General features: G+C 39.6%; 1 protein-coding gene across 3 annotated transcripts in view; it reads left to right on the top strand.

The window, feature by feature from the left end:
* fbxo8 (F-box protein 8) overlaps positions 1-11,188 on the top strand; it is a 12,139-nt gene extending 951 nt beyond the window's left edge. For all 3 annotated transcript variants that reach the window (XM_023268942.3, XM_023268941.3, XM_023268940.3), the window contains exons 2-8: positions 866-968; positions 2,679-2,762; positions 3,488-3,632; positions 3,769-3,895; positions 5,021-5,139; positions 5,397-5,593; positions 8,024-11,188. In XM_023268942.3, the coding sequence (XP_023124710.1) occupies positions 866-968; positions 2,679-2,762; positions 3,488-3,632; positions 3,769-3,895; positions 5,021-5,139; positions 5,397-5,593; positions 8,024-8,211 (963 nt within the window). In that variant the 3' untranslated portion in view covers positions 8,212-11,188. The remainder of the gene's footprint in view (positions 1-865; positions 969-2,678; positions 2,763-3,487; positions 3,633-3,768; positions 3,896-5,020; positions 5,140-5,396; positions 5,594-8,023) is intronic.
* The last annotated feature ends 306 nt before the right edge of the window (positions 11,189-11,494 follow it).

Here is an 11,494-nt window from a genome sequence, read left to right as displayed (position 1 = left end):
ATGACAGAGTAAATCCTCCACAGCATAGATGATACCAGATTTCAGAAGAGATGCTCTGCAGTTCTTTATAAACAGTGTTATAGTGTCTTTGCTGAACAAGTTGTGTTGCTCTCTCTCTCTTTCTTTCTTTAGTCTTTCTAAGGGGCCTGTTTTTCATTGTTCATAAGAAAGGTGTTCAAAAAAAGTTGGTACAGTTTTGAAAGACGCTTGTGACACAGCACATGGGTGTGCTTTCTTCTCTTATATACTGTATAATTTCAAGCTCAATCATCAGGTTTTCGGTTCCACTATACTGCTGTCTGCCATGTAACTGTAAAGACTGTCCAGTCTTGTTTAATACAGGAAAAGAGACATGATAAACTTTAACATTTACCACGTCACTTGCTTGCAAGGTGGACTTCAGTCATACAGAAACAAAAAAATCACACATCTGTAGCCAGAGCAAAACGAGAACTTAAAAATCTGTATATAGTAGAACCATCAGTAAATTTTACATTTAATAATATAACACATCTAAAACATTATGGTATGGTTGCCAGTAGTGGAAGATCATATCAACAAGTGAATAACAGGGAATCGTGTGCTGAGTTATACAGTTTGTCAGGACTATATACTTGTTTTACTGCAGTACTGCTAATACACTGACAAGTGTGAACCGATTACTGTATGTAAACATACAGCATGAGCAGTACTTTCAGTGTGAAATATACTTAAGAAAAAGGATGACAGGTAGAGGCTACCTCTTAACTAGTCTCTTATCTAGTCTAACTTATTTATTGTGCGTATGGTGCAGTGGATATGCAGCGTATTGCTACACTGAATATCATGCATGTGACTTTCTTGAACTGTGTCCTTCTGCGTACAGATGGGTCAGGTACTGTGGAGGCTGCCTCCCAGACAACAGCAGCAGCTACAGGAAGAGCTAGCCGACCACCTAGCTGACCGTGGAGGAGGAAGACGAGAGCAAGGTACCAAATTTATTATCACTTTTTGCATTTTTAGATTTTGTCATTTGTTGGTCACTACATTCCATTTCAGGCAAAATATGAGTTAGGCAAAATCTGAGATAGGCAACAAAAAGGGATAAAAATGGTTTGGGACTTCAGTTCTTATAAGTAATCCTTCAACTGAAGTCAGCACCACGGGGGCCAGCTAAAATCATTCTACTTGAATCTGTACCATTTTTTTTTTCCTGTTCATGTTTGAGTGAACATTATGGACTTATGATGTGAAAAAAAACCCCAATAAAATACATTTAAATGCCGGAGTACACTTCATCATGAAAGCGGGTCTTAGTTGTGAGAAACACAATCACTCTCAGTATGTACTTTGAACGTATCTAGTACAGGTTACCTTTACCTCAGTTTACTGCCAAAAGTAAGAATATTCAGATCGCTACAGTGGGAAAAGAGCACTTTATGAGGAGCACTAAACTTCCCAGTCACAGCAATAAAACCACTGAGAGGTGAAGCACTTGGGTCCTGGCATTCATGTGGCTATTGCTTTAACTTGTACCCAGCCACGTATGTCTCCAAGGTACCAGTGAAATGGAGCATCCTTGGGGTTGACAGAAACAATCCTGATCCACATAGGCTCCACTCCACAACCCAGAGGAACCAAAGTATCTGCAGCCAACATCCCAGTGCCAGACACCACATGGCACCCCCAGAGATCCTTTGTGCAGGACCCAGTTGGTCAGAGCTGTATTGACAGCTTGAGGGGGACAGGTATTAGACAGCTGGGTTTTAATGTTGTGGCTAAGTGATGTATTCCAGTATTTGGCATGGGCTCACTTTGCTCAGTTTTTGCTGTCATGAATTCCACAAGATGTTGGAAACATTCCAGGGATTCTGCTCTGACATGACACATCATAGCATTTCTGCAGCTTAGTCAGGTGCACATTCATGCTGCCAGTGTCCTGTTCTACCGCATTCCAGAGGTAGTCTACTTATTCAGGTTTAGTGACCGGTAAAGCCAACGGTGTCATGTTTATGAAACCAGCTTTAGCCGACTTTTGCTCTGTGACATGGTGCGTTATCCAGCTGGAAGAAGCCATGAGAAGAGGGTCAACTCTTACCATAAAAGTATGTGCATGGTCAGCAACAATACTCAGGCAAACTGTGATATTCAAGCCACAGTATTCTGGTATTAAAGGATCCAATGTGTGTCAGGAAGACATTAACCCCACCATTACACCAGCACAGCAGCTGCCTGGACTGTTGACCCAAGACATTTTGGCTCTGTGGATTCATGCTGTTGATTCTCACTCATCATCTTCAGCCTCAGCAGAAGTGGAGATTCATCAGACCAGACTAGGCTGTTGCATCTTCAGCTTCTGCTCACCACAGCTGTAAAGAGTGGCTATCTGAATGACCATTACAGTCTTTAAAAATCATTCTGGTTCTGATACTTGAAGTTAGCATAAACTGAAGATCCTGGCCTCAATCTGCCAGAGAATACACGTTGCACTGCTGCCACATCATTGGCTGATTGGATGATTGTCGTGTAGTCGTTAACATGACTATGCAGTTGAGCAGGTGTTCCTAATAAAGGGCTTGGTTTAAACGTATTAAAATTTTCAGGTTTTTACAATTTGCAAATAGCCAAGAAATATACGTGGATAATGTAAACACCAGTAAAACCATAATGTATGAAAAAAAAATAATTTCCATTTGCAGGGAGAGATGGTGGTCCTCAGAGAAGAGCTCCACAGCACTGCTATGGCCCCGACATCTACCATCTGCTGAGAACACGCAGAGGAGGTATGAACACACACTACACATGCATATCTACTGCTCACTAATTGCAAATGGCACTTCTTACTTGCAAAATAATCATTCACTACTAACTAAAGTACGATATGCAGATTCTACACCTTGTCCCAAAAGTTCATTCTCCCCAGAATTACAAAGTTCAAAGACTGAATTTGCAATATAATCAATTTAGTGTGGATGATTCTATCTTTCCCCACTCCCACACAGCCCTAGAGTTGAGTTGTTTCATGGTGGTCTGTGGTGAACTGGTAAAGATGTGACTGTTCAGGATTCCCCAACAGTTCTCAATTGGATTGAGGTCAGGAGAGTTTGGTGGCCATTCCTCCTTACCCAGAAAGCCAGGTAGAAGCTCAGAACACCATTGCTGAGTCATATGGGCAGTGTGAGCAGGGGCACCATCTTGCATAAATACCAATTCCGAATGCCTGTTAAACATTTTCTGTTCAGTCACAGGCCTTGATTTTTTCCTCCTAGCCAAAACTGCAAGTAGTACCTTCTCTATAATGTTGTTGGTTTAATATTGTGCATCAACAGTGGTATCTTGAGGCACAATGTGCAGCTCTGAGAGACCTGAAGCCAACCTAGCGCCCCCCCCCCCTTGAGTTTAGGACTGCATCTTGTTTCAGTTTTTCTAATCAAAGCAAAGTCAAGCAACATACTAAATAAAACCTTTGATTTCTGTGTTTGTATCTCCCTCTTTTTGATGGCTGTAGGTAAAGAACAACATGGTTTTATAGATTTAGAGATGCTGCCACCTGAATTAGGTATCACAATACTGTCGTACCTGAATGCTACTGATCTGTGCCTGGCCGGCTGTGTGTGGCAAGACCTGGGAAATGATGAATATTTATGGCAGGGGTAAGTCTTTTTATTCTCCCAACTTTTTGTGATAATTAGGGTGCATTTCCTCATCATGATTATACACTAAAGTTGTGTTGTGGTCTTTTTTTTTGATTAGCTTCGGTTCTATAACCAATGTGTGTTAATCCATCAGATTATGCAAGTCCACATGGGGACACTGCTCCATCTATAACAGAAGATTACCTGCTGGTTTCTCATATAGAAGGCTATACCTACAACTGGATGAAGGCAGCCTGACATTCAATGCTAACCCACAGGAGGTAAGTCATGCCTACACATCCAAGACCTGTATCCCTATATGTGCACACCATGTCAGAGTTTCTGTAGTGTGTGTTGAATGAACAGTTTGGCTGATGATAACATCATTTTGTTTCACCAGTCTTTTACCTCAACATCAAAGCATGTTTGTGTATGTCTAGACGTGTTTATAAACTATGATGTACATACACTCCATTTACAGTTTACAACAGAAGTGCTCACACCCCATTGCAATATCACTGAAAATTCAAGTGATTCAAAAGTGAATCTCCTATAAATAATTGCATTATTTTGAAGCTGACAAGTAGAACATTTCTTCTCATGAACAATCAAAATCAAATAATGTAGTTAGAATGTGTTGAAAATACAGGCCGCACTGTAGAAATCTCATACAACAAAAGTGATTACACCTGTGATCACTGAAACTAAATTGAGTATACCTGTGATTTCCAGTTGGCCTAATTGCGTGGACAGTAATCAATTTTGGGCTCATTGACTACCACAGACTGACTGTGACTGCTAGACAGCCACTGGCCAGCCAATGGCATTTATAGATGGCACTGTGAATGCCTGTAGATATATGGAAATATTGGCTGACACATTGACTCTCAGTCTGTAGGAGTGGAACAAAGAATATTTGAGCATGATAAAGATTCAAAGCACACTGTGTCTACAGAAGAACAAAGGGAAAAGTATAATCTGGCCAGGTATGTTACCTGACTGGAATCAATTCAAACACCTGTTTTTAAACAGGAAGATGCAACACTGTTATCCTTCATGAGGATTAGGTCTGTCATCAAAAAAAAAATAAAGGTGTGCATGTGAAATATTGAAAAAATTAAATATTTTAAACTTAGCAAGCAAAGGTCCACTGACTTTTTTGCATTAAGTTCCTACTGTGGGGTCTGTAGTTTTAATGTCATCAATCTAAAGAACGATTAGTTTTTACTTTGAAATAAGAGCAAATGCTGTACTATTCAGTAGTAATGCAGTTACTGTAAGGTGATACCATTTGATATTTAATTGGTATTGCACCCAGGTTTATTTACTTCTGTGGTATTCTATATGATTCCTTACCTTTCTATGTCTTTCTATCTCTGTCTGTCCATCTGTGTGTGCGCATATAGGGTATCAGTTATTTCATGTCTAAAGGTATACTGGTGGATCATCCGACTGAGCTGGCTAAGTTCATTTTCTACACCAGACGTCTCAACTGGAAGATGCTGAGGATTTACCTGGATGAAAGGTTTACAAATAAACAAAAAAATAAATAAATGAAAAAAAATAAACACAAAGCCACAAATCGAATAACCACAGCCTTAACCTCGGCTGTGTAATAGAAGTCCTGTTGTAAGAAGTCTAATTACAGACATCACAGTTTATTTACTGCATGTACCATATGATTAAATACACATTTAGTGGCACCTTTCAAATTCAGATTCTAGATGTCAAAATATTTCTTCTGTCATGCCAGTTAGTCTGCATTTGTTCATGTGTGTCTAGGCGGGATGTCTTGGACGAGTTGGTGACCCTACATAACTTCAGTAACCAGTTCCTCCCGAACGCACTGCGGGATTTCTTCAGACACATCCACGCTCCAGAGGAGAGGGGAGAGTATCTGGAAACCCTCATCACCAAGTTCAGCCATAGGTTTTGCGCCTGTAACCCTGGCCTTGTCCGAGAGCTGGGTCTCAGTCCAGGTCAGTACTTCAACACACATATACACACTCAACTGAACATTTGCAGCTTTTTGTGTGGGGCCTAAAACTAAACATAGTCCTGTTTTACTGGTACAAGCCCAGTCTGTCCTGGCTGAAATGTCCGGGTTTATACTAAGGATGTTACTTGCTCCTTGTTTGTGATTGTATTACTAACTGATAGTCATTTCAGTAAAATTTTATTTCCCAAAATCTCAAATCACAAATTTGCCTCAGAGGGCTTTACAATATGTAGAGCAAAACCACAGACAGAGATGCAAAAGATGTTTTTTGGCACAAACCATACCAAAGTAACACGCTTGACGCCATGTCTGCTCAGTGGTCATCGTTGCAAAGAATAACACAAGAGCAGATATTTTGGAGCAGTTTGTATTTTGGAGCTGCTACCTTCCTAACAAAATCATCACAACTACAACTGCATTAGAAAAAAACTGTCATTGTGATAATTTGGTTTTCTGTAATATGTATATTGTAGTATGAACAAACAGTTAGTAAATGTGTTATGGTTATAGCTTACCAGGTGCAAAATGCAGTCAGTGGCCAAAGCTTTGCAGCCAGGTTTACTAGTTCAGGGCAGCCATCCTCACCACCATGCTCACATTTATATGATCATCCAAGAAAAACATAAACTGAACATAGATGAGCGACCCTAACATACCTAACATTCCTTTTGTGACCGCAAGATCTTCAAAACATTGTCATGTGATGCTAGGATACCATTTAAAAGTTCTCAGCCTCACTTGGAAACAAGGCCAAGCCTAAGTATATACTATATAGCCTTATGTCAGTGTCCCCAAAAACTCAAATGTTTGTCATTATTTCCTGACAGATGATGCGTCTTGAAAATTGGTGAGAAGAAAACCAAAAAATGGAAAAGAAAGAAAGAAACCAGAGCTTGACGCTGATATCAGTGGTTTCAGCTGTGTGTCGGACTCTTACACATCCATCATTTATGACCACGTGGTGATGATGATCCACGTCCCCTCAAGTTATTGTTAATGCTCTTCCTGCACTGCTTGAAATCAGCATCCTTCTTTATGGTTGAATAGCAAGGGGAGTCCTCACCAAGTGTATTGGCCATGTCTTCGGGGATTTCCTTGGGGGTCATTCCCTTTTTGTGCAGACACTAGATCACAGCTCTGCCTTCTTCCTTGTATATTTTTTCGTTTCCCTCTCACCTAGTGATTTTCAAAAGGTATCACCTGCAAAGAAATGATGACAAACATGACGTTTTAGTGAGTCATTATGTCAGGCTTTATCGTGAGCAGTTGTGCTCTAGAATGGGAGTTGCACCCCTTGCGTCCAAGTGAGGCCAACAACTTTTTAAAGTACCCTCCTAGCTCATCAGGTCTGTTATCGTTCTGCTGCTGCTGATGTCAATAAAGCAAAAGTAGAGTAAACAAATACTGAGAGATTCTGAAATTCATGGACATTGGTCACAGATTCTGCTTTTCACTCCAATTGTAAAGTGATAATATTATTATTTACAAAATTTTTATGTATTAAATTCTTAAATAATGATAATACTAAGGTTTTTATTGTGTGTTTTTCTTGCATTTCCATCCTGCAGTTCCTTGTTTATAATTGGCTAAAAGATGCACAGATGCAAACTATCTGTGGTGAGCTAAGATCATCCAGTTGTGACCATATGACCTGAGGGTGGTGCTAAAGGGAAGCTCATGGATTATCCCAACTAAAAGAAATATGCTTTATCCTGTGGAGAACATAAATATGTTCAGTGAATCATGGGCTAATGTGATGAGAGTCTAATGTGTGCAGATTGAATTTTTAATGATCATAATGATGATACAAGTAATATTCAGAACCATCCTCTGGCCTAATCTGTCCTGCTCCATCAACATTCTTAAGCCCTGCAGCTAAAAGGAGTCAATTTCTAGTAACAGCAGAAGGGACGTCGGAGATACTCCACTTGACAACCATTTTCCCAGCCGCAAAATGAGGGCAAAGCCATCAGAGCTTAATTTTCAACTTATCCCTGGCTTAAGTATTGTCAGTGGGCCGTGTATGTAGCAGCTGAGGGTTTTGTTAATGTCAGCAGACCATAGAGAAACCAATCCCTCACTCTGTTACTGTTAACTCCTTGGACCTACTGGTATGATTAGCAGTAGTAGCAGGATTAGTGTAATGGTTCTGAGCCCAGGGCGATAGAGGGATGAATGGCTGCTTTTCTGAGTCGGCCTCTTAGATTCACTGCTACTCTGCTCTTCTATCCCCTCTGGAAAATACTTTGCTCATCAGCGGAAAAACAGTTTTAAGCTTGAGATTTGTAGTGAAGTAGACATTTGTGTATCTTTCTTATTGTATTTAGATGTGATTTACACTGAAGATGTACAAGTCTTTCTTTCAGTACACTAGTTTCTCTGGTCACAGTTTGCGGTCTTCTCTTTGCAGATGCTGTGTACGTGCTGTGCTACAGTCTGATCCTACTGTCCATTGACCTCACCAGCCCACACGTGAAAAACAAAATGTCAAAGAGGGAGTTTATCAGGAACACTCGGAGAGCAGCACATAATGTTTCGGACGACTTCGTAGGCCACCTCTATGATAACATATACCTGATTGGCCACGTGGCTGCATAGCTCCACCGACCAGCTGTCCATACTGCACTGAAGAATAGGAGCTGGTGATTGAGTTCCTACAAGTGTCTGGAAATTATGGAACACTGCAAAAATGGATTTGAACAATTTCCACATCCTACAAGGAAAATAAGTAAATCTTTCTGGGAAGATTAGAAAAACTAATAAAATTTGCCACTCCACTGTGAGAAAGACTGTGCTACCAAATATTAGTAATGTTATTAGAGTTTAATCAAAGGTGTGAAACATCTGGAATGTCTTTCAAACTAAGTCACTGCAAAAAAAAAAAAAAAAAAAAAAGACAAGCTCTGATACTGCACTGATGGACAGGGACTACTGACCGGTGGAGGGAGGAGGAGCGCTGCCCTCAGCCTGATTCCGATCACAGGACAGTTGTGCTGATTTCCTATTGGCCACGAGCTGGTTTTTGTACATCAGCAGGACAAAGCCTGGCCCATTCTTGCTGGCAGTGACATGGGACAGTAGAATGAGGCTCACACAAGTTCACTCTCTAATGTCACGATATAATGTTGCAACATTGGAGATCTTCTTTAAATCAAATTAACTTCATACATTATCTGGTGGTAACAACTGACGTGGTTGTCTGGCTCAGATCAGTTTGGGAGTGAATGGAAGAAGAACACAACACTGGGCTTCATGCAAAACAATTTTCACATCCATCCATCATCTGTACACCACTTTATCCTCTGTAGGGTCACGGGGGGCTGGAGTCTGTCCCACCTGACTTAGGGTGAAGACGGGGGACACCTGGACAGGTCACCAGTCGATAATAGGGCTGCATATAGAGGCAGACAACCAAACACACTCACATTCGCACCTATGGAAAATTTAGAGTTACCAGTTAACCTCAGCATGTTTTTAGAATGCAGAAGGAGGCCAGAGTACCTGGAGAAAACCCACACATGCACTGGGAGAACATGCAGACTCCACGCAGAAAGACCTCATGTGAAGATTTAAACCCTAATTGTTTTTATTTTGTTAATTTTTTGCTCTTTTGTCATTTTCATAAATTGCACATTTAAGCCAGATTAATTGTCACTTGTTCAAAAGTGAGATTGTAGTAATGGGATTTGATCATTATCATGGCTACAGGGTTGCCATGTAGGGCTGCCCGTTCTGCTTCACTGTAGAAGAACTTCATACTACATTTCTGTCAGAAATGAAACAAAAACATAACAAATTGCCCAAAAGCTACGAGGCAAATTTTTAATAACCACTGAACTATGTAAGTTCCTGAAAATGGTCAAAGTATTTTAGTCAGTCTGAATTTTTTTTTTATTCATATGAATAGTTCTTGCATGAAGCCCACTGTCTTGATTGGCATACTGTGAAATTATTTAACACACATGTAAATCCTAAAAACTGCTTAGATCCGAAATGGAATGCTTTTACTAGATGGACACTCAACAGTGTTCTGGATCATACCTAAATTTAATACATTCTTCCTTTGACCACGCTCCACATCTTCATCAAGTTGAATGAAATTCTTACTAGTTTTACTGACAGACAAACAAATAGCACTTAGAACTTTGACAGAGTTAAAAAAAAAAATCTAAAGGTCGCACGGTTAAAGCCAAGTGAAAACGTACAATTTGCAGTTAGTTAAATGAAGTTAAAAATGAATGTGTGAAGAGTTTCCTCTGTGTGACCTTAGGGAGGTGTATCATAACACTCGATAACAGAGACAGAGATGGACCTGACTTGAAATCTGCCATAATTTGCAAGGAAATGACTCAAAGACAGAAAATGTTAAGTGAAGAAATGAATGTAATGCAATGGAAGGACAAAACTGTGGATGACAGTGTGGTATATGAGGTTCATGAAGTTCTTGTGTTTCGTTAATTATATTGCCATTTGTCATATTTTTGCACAATACACACATATTTACCCCATTTACAACATATTTAGTTTTAGTTCCTGTGGTAATAGGCTTCCACTCCACTCTGCTGTTGCTGCCATGACATAATAGCATCCGTCATTTTTTAATTCGATGTGAATTTTTACAATAACTAATACCATAACTGCTGGGGATGCCGTTTGTCTAAGGTAGTTTCATCTTTCCAAAAATGAATGAGAAGAGATAAGAAACTCAAGCTTCATTCAGTTTTCTATTTATGCTAACAGAGCACATCTTGGAAAAATGAGCAATTATTCTAGCAGTGTGCTTAGCAGTGTGGTAAAGTAATTAGTGACAAATTTAAAATGACGGATAACGTTTGTCAGTGCAATGTCAATATATGAGCTGTTTTCAATGGAATTTTGAATGAGTGGAAGCCTATTACACCTGGAAGACAGCACTACAGTAGAGACAATGTGTTTTTAGACTGGCAAATATATACAGAATATATTGCAGCAGCAGACAATTGTAAAAGCCAATCTGGAGAAATGGAAGTCTAAAATCTAATCTTACATCAGGATGTATTGATGACGTCCGACATTCAAGTACACGAAAGATTTCCAGCTGTTGGATTTTTAAAGTAAACCGGTCTAACAATGATGCCCATCAGGCTTGAGTGAAGCATGATAGTAACTCTGCTAGTAGCTTCTACCAACGAGTGCCAGCAGCTAGCATGTAGCCGCAGCTAACAGTGAAGTATCACAGTGCCCACTGAATGTAACCATAGAAGGTGACACAGACAGTTTTCCATTTAAACTCTTTTTTTGTGTTATAGTGTGTTGTAATACAACCAACATTTATTTATTGTTTTTACTGTTTTCTGTCCAGGTAAATCTCTTAATTAGGTTGTAAATCTGACCACAGCTGAAGTCATTTAATTGAAGTTTTATTACTGTTGAATTAGAACTAGGACTTTGATGTTTACCTTGAATTATGAAGTAAATCCACCTTCTGTGGTGTGATTTTATTTTATTTTATTTCCTTTCTGGTTACTAGAAGTCTATAACAGACAAAATGCACTAAGAAATCGTATTTGACTTATTAAATCTGGCCTTGATTTTACTGACATGTTTCAACCATTTGTAATTATACAGCTTGATATATGAAAAGACAAAAATAGAGACTCACTTAAAAGCAAACCACACAACGCTTGTTTTCTTTTAACTGCTACATTTCAATGACATTTAGTTTAGTAATAGATCTGGCTCTGTTTCACTCCTGTTGCAGGTCATCCTCAGTAGTCACATTGACATTTGGTGCTCACATTTTCCACTGAAAAAGGTATAAGGTGAAGGTGAGGTTAAGTCCATTATCAGACAAATCTCCACAATGCTTTGTCAGTGCTAAAGAATGGTCTGGCTGCACCTC

The sequence above is a fragment of the Amphiprion ocellaris genome, chromosome 4 (genome assembly GCF_022539595.1).
Source record: "Amphiprion ocellaris isolate individual 3 ecotype Okinawa chromosome 4, ASM2253959v1, whole genome shotgun sequence".
Lineage (NCBI taxonomy): Eukaryota > Metazoa > Chordata > Actinopteri > Pomacentridae > Amphiprion > Amphiprion ocellaris.
Note: the sequence above shows the minus strand (reverse complement) of the source record. Positions and strands in the feature narration are given on the sequence as shown.